The 18,220-nt window shown below is 39.8% G+C and overlaps 1 protein-coding gene across 4 annotated transcripts in view; it reads left to right on the forward strand.

Annotated features, from left to right (window-relative positions):
- STK32A (serine/threonine kinase 32A) overlaps window positions 1–18,220 on the forward strand; it is a 143,822-nt gene that overhangs the window by 105,632 nt on the left and 19,970 nt on the right. For all 4 annotated transcript variants that reach the window (XM_089336035.1, XM_008255186.5, XM_051843477.3 and 1 more), the window contains 4 exons: window positions 29–118; window positions 7,333–7,430; window positions 14,955–15,071; window positions 17,493–17,618. In XM_089336035.1, the coding sequence (XP_089192161.1) occupies window positions 29–118; window positions 7,333–7,430; window positions 14,955–15,071; window positions 17,493–17,618 (431 nt within the window). The remainder of the gene's footprint in view (window positions 1–28; window positions 119–7,332; window positions 7,431–14,954; window positions 15,072–17,492; window positions 17,619–18,220) is intronic.

The raw sequence follows: 18,220 nt of genomic DNA on the forward strand, positions 1-18,220 counted from the left end.
GTTCTCTGTGCTCCTTCTCTCTCCCCAGGACATGTGCACATCACAGATTTCAACATTGCTGCGATGCTGCCCAAGGAGATGCGGATCACCACCATGGCCGGCACCAAGCCTTACATGGGTATGGGCCTCACAGGGAGCCGTATTTACTAAGAGCAAAAGTTTGGTTTTTCATTCCTGGAGATGCCATTTAGCAGACATCAGATTATCAGCCAGAACTAACAGGTCCCTCCGGGACGTGACCAGGGGAGCTTCTGATTCCATCATCTGAGATGAACTGTACGATTCTCTTTTTGCAAGCTCCCATTTGATCTTAAGTTAGGAAGGCTACTAATCACATTTTGAAAACACCATTTCATGAGTTGATTCAGACAGTGTGCACCCACTTCCTAATAAGAAAATATTGCCGAATTCCATAAGTAATTACTGTCTGTCTTCTGGGCACTGTTTTAGGCGCTAGTGACCAGGGAGCTACCTGGGTCTGTAGCGCATGAATCCTACATGCTGGTGAGAGGAGGCAAAAACAGAATCAAATAGAGAGGGAAGAAACAGTAACAAGAACCAAAATATTACTTCACTCATTATTTACATATTATGTTATTATATAGGACATAGGGTTTGCAACATGCCTTGCTAGTTATAATTTTAGTTTTAGCACCGCAACAATTTTATGGGTTCTTAATTTTAAAGACACAGAAATCCTGCTTGAGGAAGGGAAAATGACTTTGCTTATAATGAGATGAGGAACTGGGATCTGCCCTGAAGATTCAGAATTTACTAAGGGGTAATTAAAATGGTAGGCTTAGGTGCAAATTTGCCAGCTAAGTCTCGTGTTTAATTGTGTTAACAATTCAATTACAAATTCTAACTTTAGTTGTTGGAACAATCATTTCTATATAAATTTATTGGAAAAGTAATTTCTGTATAGCTTTATATATGCTACTTATTTATACTACTTACATACATATACAACATGCAATACTTGTATACCATTTAAAACTTGTTTGAGAGGCAGAGAGAGAGAGAAAGAATCCACTGGTTCATTCCTCAAACGCTGGGGCTGGACCTGCCCAAAACCAGCAGGTAGAAACTCAGTTCAGGTCTCCCATGTAGATGGCAGAGACCCAGTTACCTAAATCATCATCCATTGCCTCCCAACCTGTGCATTAGCAGGAAGCTGGAATGAGGAACAGAGCCAGGACTTGAACACAGACACTCTGGTATGGGATGAAGGTGACTTTACCAGTAGGCCAAATGCCTGATGCATTTATATGGACATTTTAACAACACTAGTGGGACCTTCTATCCACTCCTGAAAATATAAAGGGAGATCTGTCACCCTTTATGGAGCTTACCATATTCAGAAAGAGGGACTTCTTCCCTTCTCCCTACTGGTCCTAGGCAGGTCAGGCAGATCGCAAGATAAATATCTCTAAATTGTTGGGTGGCTGCAAGAAGAGGTGCCTCGCATCCCATTCTGGGTTAGATGTCTGTCCTGTTAGATGTGTGGTCCCCGAGCCAGCACAGCCTGGTTGGCCATGGCCGGATAAAGAGTCTGAGGATAAGTCTTGCTGGGGGTCATAGCAGGAGACAAGGTGTGCAGTGAGTGCAAGTGTTTGTACGAGAGGTGGACTAAGTAAAGGATGTGGCCTGACTCCCCAAAGCTCCTCCAGTGCGCAGCCTGGAAGGGAAGGGGGCTCCAGATAGCATAGCTAACTGGATGACACCAGCAGTCTCAATAGAGCCCAACACTACCGGAATCTGAGGGTAGCACCTCGGCATTGGTGGGTTCAAAGCTCTTCAGGTAATGCTACTGTGCAGCCAGGATCAACAGCTCTGCCACAGACTATGGGTGACGTCAGCTATTTGCAACAACTAAAGAGAGACCTCCCTGATACAGGGGCAGTGCATTGGCATTGGGATTCTTCTGCCTCTGCTTTCTCCTGTCTGTGTCCTAAAACAAGCAGTGCTTCAGGGGAAAAGGGAGGAGGAAGTGGCAGAATCCAGCCCTGTGGGATGAAGGGAGCAACTTTGAATCAGAATTTTAAAGTGTGTTTTAACAAGCAGTAGGTATTCAAATGTATCGGGCAACAGACAGAGCTATTATTAGGTGAGCCGCCTATCCAGTAGAAAAAAGAGAGGTTAGGTACTGCACAGTTTGCCAGATGATGGAAGTATGAAAATTACTCATGTGTCTACCCCAGTAGGTTAAAAGGCTTAAAGTGGGTGGCACCACTCTTTAAACTGGTGGGATTAAGCCAGGGGGAATGAATTGCAGTGGCTGGATATGATCAGAGAAATTCATAGGCAAAATATTTGAACTCGGAATCAAGGACAAGAGCAATGCCACTTTCTTTTAATATTTCATTCTCTTCCCCCACGCAATAGAGAAGGAGAGAAAGAGAGAGAGAGAGAGAGAGCGAGCCCCCTCCATGCAGGACCACCTCACTTTCCAGAAGAAAGAAATCTATAGGAAAAAATGAGACTTATTTTATATGATATTTGCACAACTGGCAAATTTCATGATTTCCAGTTACCAGTGGGGGGAATAAATCCCTTTTGTCACTTCTGAAATAACAGACACATATAATTCAGCTTGTTTTCTTCCTAAAACCCGTGGTGCTCAAATGATGAAAAGGAGCAGCCCAGCCTGCTGCCCTGATGAGTTTATTCCCCAGGTTTCCTGGGCTTCCATATTAAGGGCTATTTTCTTGGAGCCAAGTCAGAAAATGTGCATCTGGGCTTCCAGGGCTGGTTTCCATGGTGAGAGGAGTGGAAGGGAGGCCACCTTTCTTTCCTCTCCCTGGTGATTTTAAGTACAATATCTGTATAATTTAATTTTTTTTCAAAATTGACGTTTCTGGTCTTTTCACAAGATAGAGCTAGGAAATTGGAAACTAGGCAAGATTCTATGCAGCTCCAACATTCATAATTAACAATTACTACTATGTATTGAAATCTTTTTGTGGAATAGACAATGTGTTAAATGTTTTACATTCATTTATTTTTCTCAACAGCCCTGTGAAACAGACAATACTTATCACCCTTTTACAACGAGGAAGCTTACAATTTGTCCAAGATCACATGGCAAATAACAGAAAAAAGCTTAGAGTTAAACCAAATTCTGTTGACTTCAGAAATCGAGGTTCGGACAGAAAGATAGAGAATCATTTCATTTTAGAGGCTCTTAGATGCCTCTAAGTCAATTCAGTTACGTCAGCATGTTGTTTTACTCTGAAATAAGTGTCTGGACTTCACTGCTCATCTCTCCATCCAGAAGCTCTCTGTGCCTTTGGTTTCTAGCTAGAAGTCTTTCCAAGAGGAACTGTATGTGGAACTCGGCTTTCTCTTTTAAAGAATTATGTTGCTTAATAATCGAGTAAAACCATTTTATAGTGCTCCTGTAGGATACTCCTAAACAATTAACCATAAAAAACTCTAAAAAGAGAAAACTGAATGAAGATTAGAGGACTATACAACATTCACTAATCTGAGGTACTGAGCTTATTACAAAACCCTTTCCCTACTGTTTGAAATGTGTTCATCATAAACCAAATATCTTTACCCCCAACATCTGTATTCTGTGGCTTTTAAGTCTTAATTATTGCAGCTTTATAATGTAGGCCAATACAACGTGATGCAAATCTCATTTTTTTTAAAAAATTATTATTGGACAAGAATCATTTTTGTCAAGTCCCTTTATTTTTTTATACTTACAATTCGTTTTAGGACCTTTTCCTATCTCCTAACCAAAATCCAAAGTCTGGGATTTTAGAAATCTGAGAACCAGTACCTACTAAAGCTACTAAAATGTGATCAAAGTCATTAGTAATCAAGAGAATGCCAGTTTGAACCACAATGAAGTCCTATTACACACTGGCCAGATAAGCAGACATCAAAGGATCAGTCAATAGCAAATGTGGATAAGGATGTTGGGCCAAAGGAACCCCAGTGCATTGTTGGTCATGGTGTGACTTGGCACAAACACCTAGGTAAACAGTTGGGCATTCCTTAGTATGTGTGAATATACACTCTCCCTTGCCAGTAGATCATCTGCCCCAACTACACATGTTCTAAACATGTGTCCTAAGTATGCAAGTGCTTCCGAGAGTCCCCCGTGCTCAGGAATGTGCATGAGCCCACTGTTCATAACCCCTGAGTTGTAAATAACCTCACAGCTGCCCACAATGAGAGGCAGGTGAGCTCCAGGATATCCAAACAGCATTGCAAGTGAACAGGCAGAAACTACCCACATCAACTCGGATAACTCTTGTACGTCTATTGTTGAGTGAGGTAAGACACCAAAGAATCCGGGAACTTGGATTTAATTTAGCCAAATTTAATAGAGCATGAAAAACAGGATTCTTCCTGTTTGTGTTTCCTTTATTATAAAGCACTGACAACAGAGAAACAAACAGGTTGGAGGCTGAGTGGTCCCTCAGCCCGTTCATCCGCAGTCCCTGGGAGCTATACTACCTATAAAATAAGCAAAAACAAAGCTACTGCTTATAAATGCATAGAGAGAGAGTAAATCTATGGAGAAAACATAAAATTTGAGACAGTAAATTCTGGTGGTGTGAGCAGAGCAACATTCAACTTCTCACCCTACTCAAGGGTTATGCAAACATTTACTTAAAATGAATTGTTCAACTTTCCTTTTAGGCTTTATTTATTTTTCTGGATGTCGATATAGAAATATTTAAAAATAATCAAACAAGGTACTAGTCAGTTTTTTTGGGGAAGGAAACTTGGTCTCTTTCTACCTCTTTTTGTAACTTCTCAGGAACGGGTCCTCTTCTAGCCTCAGTTTCTTTCTCTTCTAGTTTTTCACTATTTAAGGCCTTGAAGAATTACTCATTTTTTATATTTTTGTGTGTTGTCATGGTGTTTTGTCTTAAGGTTCGACCAATATTTTTCTGTGCATAGCAGACTATGAATATTTGTTCAGTGAATGAATGCGCATTCAAATGTCTTTATTCTTGAAAACAGGACAAGAGGGGCAAAAAGAATACTCTATTAAGTTGGAGAAAAAAATACTCCAACTCCAAAGATGATCCAATATGACAGAATACGTGCAGGTTTTGCTAATGTTTATTTTGTTTGGCAGTTTCTTGGCACCGACAGTGTGATTATCCTTACAAATCCTCTGCAGCTTCTCTAAGTGAGATATCTGTCACCTGTCACTTTGGGGACTTCTAGTGAGATGCTGGAAAGGAAAACAGGGATACAAGTCAGCTGGTGGGAGTCCTGGGGAGTCAGAGCCATTACCCCCCAAATCGCACTGGGAGTTGCAACTTGCAGAAAGAATGCAGTGATGCAGGAAAAGTGAATTCACTAGGGCATGAGACCTACTTAGTCCTGCCACATCAAGCTCTTACAGTCAGGCTCAGTCCTGGGTGTTGCGATGCTGACATTCTACTTGTCTAATTGGTTGCTGTTCATGAACTTTTACTTAGAATCTGAGTGCACTTCACATGGCAAGCCTTCGGGTGCAGTGCCATGACACGCTAATTTCCTTTGTCCAGACCCAGTGCCTTACTAGAGGCGGCTTAGTACCCTCCACGTGCACCTTTTGACTACTGAGGGTATTTGCCTTTGGAACAGTACCTGCTCATTTCAAACACTTTGTAAGTGCCAGGCTTTGTAAAGTGCTGAGATTTTTTTTTTTTTTTTACTTTTTATGCATTTATTTGAATACTTACAGAGAGAGAGGGAGAGACAGAGACAGCAAGAGACCTTCTGTTGGTTCATTCCCCAAATGGCTGCAATGGCCAGGGCTGGTCCAGGCCGAAGCCAATAGCCAGGAACTTCTCCTGGGTCCCCCACGTGGGTGCAGGGGCCCAAGGACTTAGGCCATCTTCAGCTGCTTTCCCAGGTGTACTAGCAGAGAGCTGGATGGGAAGTAGAACAGCTAGGACTCAAACTGGCACCCATATGGGATGCCTGCACTGCAGATGGTGGCTTTGCTGCACACAATGCCAGCCCCAAGAGTTGATATTATGAAATGTATTAACTCATTTAATTTCTAACTCTATAAAGACTGACTTGGGACAGCGTTATGGCACAGTGGGTAAAAGTGCTGTCTGCGATACTGGCATTTCATATGGGTGCCAGTTTGTACCCCAGCTGCTTCACTTCTAACTCCCAGCTAGTGGCCTGGGAAAAGCAGTGAAAGATGGAAAAGTGTTTGGGCCCCTGCTACCCAAGTGGGAGACCCAGCTGAAGCCCCTAGCTCCTGGCTTTGGCCTGGCCCAACACTGGCCATTGTGACCATCTCAGGAGTGAACCAGCTGATAGATGGAAGATTGCTCGCTCTCTCTCTCTCTCTCTCGTTCTAACTTTCAAAATGAAATACATCTTTAAAAAAAAAAAACTGCCTTTATAACATTCTAATTTTGCTGACAAGGATTCTTGAGCCCTGCCAACTAATTCACTCAAGGTCACAGCAAGTGGTGAAGGCAGAATTTGAACCCAGATAGCAGAGTTCTAGAGCTAATGATCATAATTACTGATTAATTGATTTATTCATTAATTCATCAATTTTCTGTCCAATGATTTGGGCTTCCAAATTCTATACTAGATTCTAGAAGTGTGGTAGTGAGCTAGCAAAGAAGATACCTGCTCTTCCTCTATACTTCCTTCTCCCTCCTCCATCCCTTAAAAGTTATGTGTATTCTTAGAAGTATCGTTAGAAAGTTCATGTGTCAAAGTGCTTAGAGATATGTTAGTGAGGGGTCATCTCTGGGGTAAAATTGATGATGGCTCTGCCTTCTGTTAGAGTCAGTTATGATTGCAAAGATTAAGTGACTCACAGTTGTTATAACAACCATAAGATTTTCCAAAAATGCCCACTCAATCCTCTCCATCTTTGCTCCCTAATCCCAATAGGAAGCTGCAAATGTTTCCCTTCCTGCTGCAACACATCAAATTTTAAGCCTTGTTTCCAACTGTAATGTGAATTTAGATCCTTCAGAGCCACCTACCCAAATAAAGATAACAAATAAATTTTCTCAGTCTTTTTGATTACAGGGCCAGCTGCATTTGTGAGTCTTGGAAGGACTCAACTTTTAATAGGTGCACGATCTAAGTAAGAAGAGTTTGTCCATTAAGGCCTGTTCATGCTTGTGTGTACTGGGTAATGAAGGCGGCTACTGAGAGAAATTAGAAAATTATTAATTCTTACTGTGAACCATGTAGCAGTGGATGATAGACAGCAATGCAAGTGTACCTACCTTACATGCTGGTGACTCTCCTTTGGGGGAAACATGTTGGGAAAATAGGTTTGTTATCTCTTGGGGAGTAAAACTAGCCTCACGTTTTCTTTTTATTTTTCAGCACCTGAAATGTTCAACTCCAAAAAAGAAGCAGGTTATTCCTTTGCTGTTGATTGGTGGTCCCTAGGAGTGACAGCATATGAGCTGCTGAGAGGCCGGGTACAGTGGAATTGCACATTTTCTTTGGTTATTTTTCTAGAAGGTTCTATTTTAGAATGAAAGGGTACGTTCTCTGCTAAGAATCAAGCAGTCTAAGAACTGGAAACAGCTATGTCATGTAATGCTGACTATATTCCTTGAGATTTCTGCACTGATTAATTCTCTGTCCTACATATGGGGCCAACTGTGTCAGAAAACATTAAATCACACACTTAAAAAGTAAGTGAACAATATGGATATTATAAAATCCCAAATAAGGAAAACCAATGTGCTTCACTAAATGTCTTGTAAAAGTATATGTGTTTAAAGGAAGTCATTTGGCAGTCATAGTATATTTCAGAAACACCTCACCAAGACAAGTGTGAATTATTAATACAACACAATTCATGTCTTATCTTGTTGAATTCCTAGTTGTCATTTGTCTTGTGGTTTTGGTTTTAGTGGAAAAGTAGACTAGTTTTCTTTGAAATGTACCATTTCTTAAAAAAAAAAAAAAGGTTTCTAGAAAAACTAAGGATGAAACCAAATATGAGAAAACACATATTTTATACAATTCTTGCAAACTACTGCATAATGTAAATATCCTAAGGCTGTATCTTAGCTCAGCCTTTCATAACAAGACACTACAGACTGTGTGGCAAACACAATAGACGTTTATTTGCTTACAGGCGTGGAAGCTAGAAGTTTGACATCAGGGTACCAGAATGTCTGGGTTCTGGAAGGGCCTAGCTTCTTGACTTGCACACAGGCGTGTTTTGACTGTGTCCTTATGTAGTAGGGGAGGGCAGAGAGGAACAGGGGAAATGGAAAGAGATCTTACAGGCCACTAATCTCATTAGACTTAATCTATTCCTAATTACCTGCCGAAGACCCCTCCTACAAATATCATCACATTGAGGATTAGGTCTTCAAACATAACACTTTGGATGGGACACAGATATCTAGTCCATAACATTACATTCATAGTTTCCTAAAATTCATATGCATTCCAACAGCCAACAAATTCTCAACCCATTCTAGTATCAACTCTAGAGTCTAAGTCTCAAGTCTCATTAATGCATCTAAATCAAATATGGATGAGATTGCGGGTCTGATTTTCCTGAGGGGAGATCCTTTCTTCCTATGAACCTGTAAAGCCAGCCAGTGTATCAGTGGTGATACATGCATATGGAATAGACAGTCCAATTCCAAAAGAAAAACAACGGGAAAGAAGGAAGAGGTACCAGGTCCTAGGCAGTCCAAACTATAGTAAGACAAACTCCACTACAACATAGTAAGGCTTCAGAATAATCCTCTTTGGTTCAATTGCCTGCCTTCCAGTGTACCAGTCACTCTCACGGTGGAGAGCGGGGCATGGGTGACTCAGTTAAGTGGCTCTGTGCAAGAGCCTTGTCCACATGACTTTCTTTTGAGGACCCTACCTATACAGCTGCCATTTGAAACTTAATTGGAGGCAGCTCTGCTCCCAACCCAATGCACTTAGGACCTGTGATTGGAATGGCGGCTCTGATGATGTCTGAATTTCCCTGGGGATCCTTTCTTCTGTAATTTGAAGGACAGTGCATGCTCTCAGTCCATTATCATTCTGGTCCTACCCTGTCAAAAAAAGTTGGACTGCCTTCCATTATTTCATTCCATCTTCTCTATCTTCTTTAATTCAAACCGGTAGTGTCTCCTGGTGTGATTCCTTTTTCATTCTGGCTTCTGTTGAGATGAGTGATTGAGTCCATGAATAAATGCATCAGCTCTTTATCAATTGGTTGTTTAAACACACCTATAGAATTCTTTCAGAACAAGATTTCTTATTTATTGATTCATTTTTGCAATAGGGATAGGCCAATTTTTTTTTCCAGTCTTCGATTTCTGGATCCTTTTTGCTTAACAATTTATTTTTCAATTCATCGCTCTCCTTTCACATTTTACTATAAGCTGTCAGGAGGAACAAAACCATGCGTTCAACATTTTGCTGAGAAATCTCTTAAGTATCCAGTTTTATTATTCAAAAGTTTTACATTCCACCAAACAGTAGAACACAATTCAAACAAATTCTTTGCCATTTTAATTACAAGAATTGCCTTTCTTACACTTTCCAGTGGCATGTTACATTTCTGTTTTGGAATTGCCCTGAACATCTCTGTTTCTAGCATGCTCTCAAGGTCTTGTGATGGACGCAATTAGTGATTCTTCTGAGATCAAGAAGTTGAAGAATGTTTTCTCCTGGATTTCACGAGTTTGTTCATCCTATGAAGCTAAGAGAGAGACTCTCGAAGTCATCATTCCAGATACTTCAGTCAATCTAACATTTTGGAATCATTCTTTTTGCTTCTGTCAGCAATCTTCTTTGGTCCCATATCATTCCAGCATAATCTCTGTTTTCAAAGTGCTACATCTGGGCAGGTATTACAGCACCATGAGTTAACCCCATGTTTGGGATGCTTGCATCCCATACTGGAGTACCTGGTTCATGTCCTATTTATTCTGCTTCCAACTGAGCCTCCTGCTGATGCATCCTGGGAAGCAGCAGGTGATGGTTCAGGTACCCGGGTCCCTAAAACCCAAATGGGAGACCTGGATGCGGTTCCTGGCTCCTGGCTTGACCTAGCCTAGCTCTGGCTATTGTAGACAGTGGGGGATGAAAATAAATACAATAAACATGAAACGAAGTGTCACCTCACAACTAGTTGGCCTATGCACATATAAGAACAACCATCAGAAGCTGTACTATTTCATCATGATCTAATAACTTCATCCTGCTCAGCAAAGCAAAGATAAGGAATTCTAAAGCAATCACAGGAAGATATCACTATTGTATCTGTTTGATTACTCTACAGAGTGCATGTTGCCCTTAAACATTAATTTGTTTGTTATTCTTCCTCTCTGAAGAGATCATCATAACAAGATTCTTCATGCATATCCAAATGTTGATGAGTTAGATTAATAGAAATCAAAATCAAATCTTTCCTGTTTCCATCTTCTAATGGACTTTGTCCCATTTTAGAGAGAAATCAAAGATGTCAATATGGTAACTACTTAAAAGTATCAACATCTCTGTTCTTACTCAGTTCACCCCCGAGTTCCCCCCAGAAGTCTCTTACCGCTCAGTTCTAGCCCCTTCTATTTTTCAAGGCAATTGTGCTCTGCCCTCATCTTTTATTAACACACTTAGCAAGCAGAAACTGAGTAGTGAGTTGAAAGATAAAAACAAGGGCCTATTATTCTTCAAAATGCCAAATACCACATTTAAGTATCACCTATCTAAGAGACCTTCTTGCGTGCCTAGAAAGAATTTTACTAAGAACATATTTTTTTTCTCTTCCATATTATTGTACTTCTATAGTTGTTCCTACCCTCTCCCCACCCCTCACACATTAAAATGCCTGACCTTGGCATCCTTTGTCCTTTAGAGCTGGGCTAACTTTTCAAATCTGGCTTCCATTTGGATAATCCTGACCCTTCATGAACTCACTTTAGTCTCCTTGGATTCTCATCTTCTTAAAGCATCCCTTGGGCCTTTCCCTTTCTTGTTTCTTTGCCTATAAAGATATTTTCTAAGGTAAATTCTAGTCTTAAAAAAAAAAAAAAAAAAAAAAAAAACTCTGCATGAGCTTGGAAATTGAATTTGAATAAAGAGAAGGATATATCTTGATTGCAAGGCTTTTCAGAATCTGTGCATATAAAATGTTTGGACACTTTTAAGATAGGGTATTCATACTATTAAATTATGCTTCTTTGTTCACATTCAAATCTTACGCATATATTATGGCTTAGGACAAAACAGCACCTCCTCTAAAGAAATTTCTCTGATCTCTAAGTAAATGATCCATCTCTCTCCCAAACTTTTGTGCAGATTCTCTCTTATGACCTCTCTGAATTTAAATACATTAGAAAATATAGGAAAACACAACAATGAAATAAAAATCAACTCTATAGTCTTTAAGGCAAAAAAAACTCCCAATTAAGAGAGCAAACTCTCTTTGACCTTTAAATCCCACCTTCAAGAATGAATAAAGCCCTGGCCTGCAGTGCCAGCATCCCATATGGGCTGCTCCACTTCCGATCCAGCTCTCTGCTGTGGCCTGGGAAAGCAGCAGAAGATAGGTCAACAGCTTGGGCCCTTGCACCCACGTGGGAGACCCGGAAGAGGCTCCTGGCTCCTGGCTCCTGGCTCCTGGCTCCTGGCTCCTGGCTCCTGGCTCCTGGCTCCTGGCTTCAGATCATTGCAGTTCAAGCCCTTGTGGCCAGTTGGGGAGTGAACCATCATATGGAAGACCTCTCTTTCTCTCTCTCTCTCTTTCTCTGCCTCTCTGTGTAACTCTGACTTTCACATAAATAAATAAATCTTAAAAAGAAAAAAGAATGAATAGTTTGTGGAGTTGACTTCTAAATCTTTTCTCTTCCAATATGGATAATCTATCTTTAGTTATAGGCATAAATTTTTTCTTCTTTTGCAAAAATAGACACATGTTTAATATTTCTATTAGACTTATTCTTTTCATTAAATAATATACAACTTTCTATATCAGAACACCTAAATTTATTTTCTTTTTAAGGACTAAATCCATTTGTAAATGTATTGCCTCACAAATTTTTGGATTATCAAGTATATCATTTTTAATATTTCTATTTTTTTAAATCAATTCCTTAAAGGCAAAGCATTTATCATATGTAGTTCAGTGTTATGCACAGTATCGAACTTTCAATGGATACATAATACATGTGCCTCAAATGAATGGAGGAACAAATCACTACAAATCAGTTTTGATGTAATCAAGAAAGAATCACCAACTAGGCTCTATGCAGCTTCTCTGAGGACAGTGGTATATGAACATTTAATCACAAGTTTCAGCAGGAGTGTGCCACAGAGGAAGGGGCTACACTGATTCCCTTCACATTTACAAATTCTTGTTTACAGAAAAACTTAGGTCTCAAAGAGCAAATGTGCTTCCAGACATGCCTGCAGTGTCTCAACTGATCATAGTGTTGATGAATGTGTCCTAGACTATTAACCTGCATTGTCACCCTTGCTTGTCCCTGCTGTCCCATTGCCACGTAAAGCAGAGGTCCCTGTCTTTCCTAGCTCTGTTCTATCTGTAAGTAGTAACTTTTGATAGAGAATATGTAGTCTTGCACTCATTGTACATCCTCACCTCAATGCTTTCACCTTTGTACTCCTAAACTGACTAGAATGGTAACACATCACTTGTTCTCATCTAACATTTTACTATTCCATCGTGTTCATTTTTTTATTCTTACTCTTAATTTATATGATTCCTAAGGTTTTTCTTCTCAGAATGTTCAGTGTATCTTGCCGTTCTATGGTTTGTATTCCATTTACTTAAATGGTCATGTGTGTTTAAGTGTGAGTATGGGGGCATATACAGTCTATGTAACTTCTTGTAGATGTCCTTAAGGACACCGTAGGCTCCAGCAGCATAGGAGTCCCATCTGATTTGTTCTTCATTCTATTCCTAGTGTCTCGCTGTAGTACTGTAACACAATAGGCATTCACTAAGTATCTGGAAAGGAATAAATGTATAATTCTGGTAAATAATGAATTAGAATGAATTTTAAGTTTAGAGCTAGAAAAGGTAAAGTAATGAATAAGAAACAGGTAATTTGATTATTTTTAATACATTGATGGGCCGTGCTTTTTTTGGTATTCAATTTAGCCATATGGTCTTGTAAAGGAAGTGAAGAAAACACACATACTTAAACTAGTTGTGAGATTCACGGACTAATTCATTCAAGTTTATCAATTCATTTTGATTTCTAGCTGTCCAGGAGACAATAGGTTTAAAAGTAGCAAGTAATTGAAATAAAGAAGACACCTGGGGGTAGGGGGAAGAGTACATGTACATATGCATATAACACTGGAAGCTTGAATATGCTAAGCTTGACCCAAATCTTAATGGTATACCTGGAATGAATTACGTAGATAACTACAGTGCCCTCTGGCCAATAAACATTGTAATCAGGTGACAGAGCGGCTAGCATTCCTTTTCAGATACTGAGTTAAAGGTTATGTCTAAATCAGCATTACCAAGGCAACAATTTAGCTGTGGTCCATTATTTAATCTTGAGAGAAGAAAAAAATGTGGTGGTTGTTTTTAGATGTTACTTAAAAAGAATAAAATGTCTGACCTAATCTCACTGTTAGGGGTTTCCTCCTGGAACTCCGTGGGTCCATGAGTAGCTGATATTGACTTGCCGTGTGTAGAATTAAGCCTTTCTTCATATCTACTCTACTGAGAATTCATCTTGCTGCTCACTGTTCTCATTTATAGCTACCCTTTTCTAACCTTGTATCAATACCAATGAAATAGCTCTCCTGGATGGTGTCTAATATGTATTAGCCTCTCTAATGAAAGCACTACTGCATTATCTCCTTTACCTTTCCCAACAATCTAATGATTGTGTTCATTCTGCAGATGAAGTAGCTTTCCCTTACAGAGGTGGCAGCTGAAGCTCAAAAATTGAGTTGCTAAGTTGCCAGATTCTTTTGCCTTCAGAGCTCAAATACTTCATTATATTATATTGTCTCATGATACTAATTTTACTATAAAACTGAAACTTTTATTTCTCAAAATTTATTTTATTAGCCAATAATCATTCATTAAATATCTGGAAAGGGCCAGGCACAAAATACAAGTGCATATCCATATCAACGGTCCGACAGTTAATCTGATATGGAAATTTTGTTCCTTAACCAGGTTGCAACCCACATGATGCTAAGGCCTTTGGGGGAGAGTGTGACTATGGTACAGTCTCTAGCTTTACGTGGTTTACAGTTCACATAAAAAACATAATTCCAGCCTCTAAGGAGTCCATACAAAATAGAAATTAATATCAATAAAGTCTGCCCTCTAGTGGACATCTGTGGAAGCTACAACAAATCTACAGTTTGTTTATCCTCCTCGCCTCTCCCTGCCAAGTGAAAACTAAAGAATCTGGTTCTTCCAGAAACATTTCTTAAAAAGTATTTGCCTTATCATAAAATTCTCCACCCCACATTAAATGGAAGCAGAGACTCATGGTAACTGGTGTTGGAGCTGATGACTTCAGAGGATTTTTTTGTCCTGAACTTCTTTCTTGTGCTTCAAAGAGCAAAAAAGCAGAGTACGTTAAAACTCTGGATCTCTTTATAATCAACCCTCACATAGTAATTTTTAAACTTCCATTTATTGATTACTTGTGCAGTATTTTATGTAAATACTTATGTAAGCTACCTTTCAAAATAATTTTAATCAGTCTCTTAGAAGATGACTCACTGCAATGTTTTGTTTGGCTCAGTGAAACTACCAACTTTTAAAAACTGTATCTCACAAGAAATTATAGGTTACTTTCATGTCTTTAAAAAAAGGAGGCGATGTGGCAACATGGGACCACACACACAATCATCGACTGAAAGCAGTTAGAAATTAATATTGATATTTTATTGGTTACAAGTTTAGCCTGGAACCTTTGTACAATAAAAGTTTATTTTCCCTATAAATATATAAATTCTTATTTCTTCTCTCCCTTAAGAGACCATATCATATTCGCTCCAGTACTTCAAGCAAGGAAATTGTGAACATGTTTGAGACAGCTATTGTGTCTTACCCTTCTGCCTGGTCACAGGAAATGGTGTCACTTCTTAAAAAGGTAAGAAGAAAGACTGCACATCTAAATACAGTGATAAAATAATGAGTGCTCCCTACCTAAGGTTAGAAGTTAATATATAATATCGGGCATAATCGTATATTACTAGAGTGGTTTTTACTGACATATGTTACTAATGTGCTAACATACATTACTACAGCTGTTTTTAATAACATACATTACTAACATACTAACATATATTACTAGAGTGGTTCTTATAGAGCTAACAGAAATTCATGACCTCATTAATTCAACTCATAAATCCCCTTGGGATCCCAAAGCCATTTCAAACTCAGTGCATCTAAAATGGGATTCTTAATCCTTCTGAATTACCTGGACTCTTCTGATATTCTCTCTCTCACATACTGGCCCCTCCACCAATCTGTTTATTCAAGCTAGAAACCAAGATTCATTCATAATTTCCATATCCCATTCATCACCAAGTTCTGAAATTTACATTTTAAACATCTGTTGAATTTGACTTCTCTTCATTTCCACTACATCTCCTCAATCCAAAAGCCATTAAGTCTGCCTCCTAAGTGCTTTTCCTTCTCCATTTTTTCCCCACTATGCCCCCCATGGTGACCTACTTAAAAGACAATCAATGTTTTCCCAATGTCCTTGCAACAAAGATCAAAATTATTTATATAGTACAAACATTCCGTATACTACACAGGTCTTATTTTGGGCATTTTCCTCCATTTTAATTACACTGAAACATGCCTTGCATTCTTCTTGTTCTTCTTCTCCTTCTCTCCCCACTAGCACCTCACATACCAGTCTTGCTCTTAGCACAGGGCCTTTGCACATACAAATCCCTCTTCCTGGAATTGTCTCCCTTCTTGAGAGCAGTTCTATTCAGAGTGATTCACTGACTGCTTCTAGTCCATCAGTTGTGTCTTGTAGGTCCATGTTAAGAGCAGAAATGGAGAGAAGCATTTGGAAACATTGATAGCAATGTGACACTGCTGTGTTATTTAAGTACAGGGTCAGCAGACCTGTCTCATTGAACTGGGCGCAAGCTTGTTTGGGTGAAGTTGCACTCAAGTCAAAAGGGACATAGATGGGGCTGCATAGTAGAAATGTACAGTAAGAGCACACAGTGGCTTGAATGGGTTAGAAGTTAAAACACAAATAACTGGCCCTTCCACCTGGTGTGAGAAGCACAGCTTTAGATCATAGCTCCAATGTCACTTCCTTGGGGAACCTCCCACTCTGATGAGCTCACGTAACACCATCTTTCCTTCATAGCTCTTCTAACCCTTGGAAACTGCACATAGCATTTGTATGATCCTGGAGTTAATGATTATTCTCCTCTAAGGTGCATGAGGGTAGTGCCCATGTCTGACTTGCTATTCCCAGCATCTAATGCTGAGCCTGGCAGGTGGTAAAATTCATTAAGTATTTGAATAAATTAGGCCCCTACCATTCATCAGCTTTTGAAGGTACTCATGTTCACCATAAGAAGATTTAAAACAACTATAGTAGGAGCTCACTGGTGCCTGTTGAGTGATTTTGCAAAACAAAGACTAATGAGCCAAGAGGATGAATTTGTATTTTTTTTTTGTTGTTGTTGTTCAAGTTGTGATGGTAAAGGAAAAGAACTTTAGGAACCAAGGATTCAAAATCTGTGGCTGACCTTTAAGGTCAAGTTCCCTGTTTCACAGTAGGGACATTGTTATTGGCAGTGTCAAAGATGTAGACTAGGGAGGACATTTCCATAGGAAAAGCGTGCTTTGTTGCAAGACCGCCCTCCTTCACCCCGAGATCACACCCTGAGGTCCCACAGTTGTTATTTCCAGGAGCACTCTCCAGTGGGACTCGGACCCACTGTGTCACCCACTGATTTCCTGGTGGCTCTCATGCGGTTAATGGGCAAATACCCTTTTCATTCCAGTTAGCAAAACCCACACTTAACAGGTACCTTAGTTGCCACCTTCTGTGCCACCCAAAAGGATTTTAACTATTTGTTAAAAAACAGCTGAAATTTTAGTGAGAAGTGAGTGTCTTTCATGAACTGGTGTGAACATTCACCACCTAACATGAGCAGATCTTTTAGGCACTTGGCGTACCTAGCCTCATTTAATCTTAATCACACATTGAAGTGAGTTATCCCTTTCTTTACAGGTGGGTGAACTAGGGTTTAGCTAATATACTTGCCCCTAGTTAGTAAGCAACTGAGTCAGGAGTGGAAGATATGTTTGTCTCAGTAGGCCAAGCTATTTTGGTGACATTTAAAATCTCTATTTATGGCTCCTTTTAATCATTCCTCATCTACACTATTTGTCTCTGAGGCTTGCGAAGAGGGACACTGTGTTGTTTCCTTCAGTGCTGTACTTGAAAACATGTAGAGGGAATTTGTATGACTTAGATTTTTGGTCCCAAAGCTTCCTTGTGACCTTGCTGTTTGTATTTTGTTGGCAGCTCCTTGAACCTAACCCAGACCAACGATTCTCTCACTTGTCTGACGTTCAGAACTTCCCGTATATGAATGATGTGAACTGGGATGCGGTTCTGCAGAAGAGGCTCATTCCAGGTTTCATTCCTAATGTGAGTCAAGCCTAACAAATGCAAACCTGCTGGCATCACTAACCTGGCACATAACTCCGTGTGCCAGGTCCACACACCGCCTCCTTAGATAACCGCTGCACAAATCTGTTTCTCGGATGAGAAAACAGAAGCACGTGCAGGGTCAGTTGTTCATCAAAGGATACACAGCTACTCAGTGGCCGAGCTGGGATTCTCATCCATGTTCATTCGCGTCGGAGTTTTAATTTCCAACCACTTTTTGTCGTATGCTTTCATTGGAAAGAAGTCCTAGCCTCCACCCCATGTAGTCCTTTCCAATGAGCTAATGAGCTCGTTGGCTGATTGGGAAAAAAAAATGCTTTCTCTTATTACAAAGATGTAGACATTTGTGTCCATGAGAGTCTGTCAATCAAAAGATTGAAAACTGTTGGGATTGAGGGGAAGAATTTATTCTTACTATTCATCCCTCTTCTCTTACTATTTTTATCTCAGAGATTGTAAGAGCCAATGAGAAATAATTCCTACATGTAAGTATCCAACCCAGGGCGTCTGTGGCCCGCAGGAGACATTGATTCAAAACCAGGACTGCTGGGAGGCTTCAGCGCCTTCCTGTAGCCACCACC

This window comes from Oryctolagus cuniculus, chromosome 6 (genome assembly GCF_051225735.1).
Source record: "Oryctolagus cuniculus isolate XC-2025 breed Fujian yellow rabbit chromosome 6, ASM5122573v1, whole genome shotgun sequence".
NCBI classification, from domain to species: Eukaryota; Metazoa; Chordata; class Mammalia; order Lagomorpha; family Leporidae; genus Oryctolagus; species Oryctolagus cuniculus.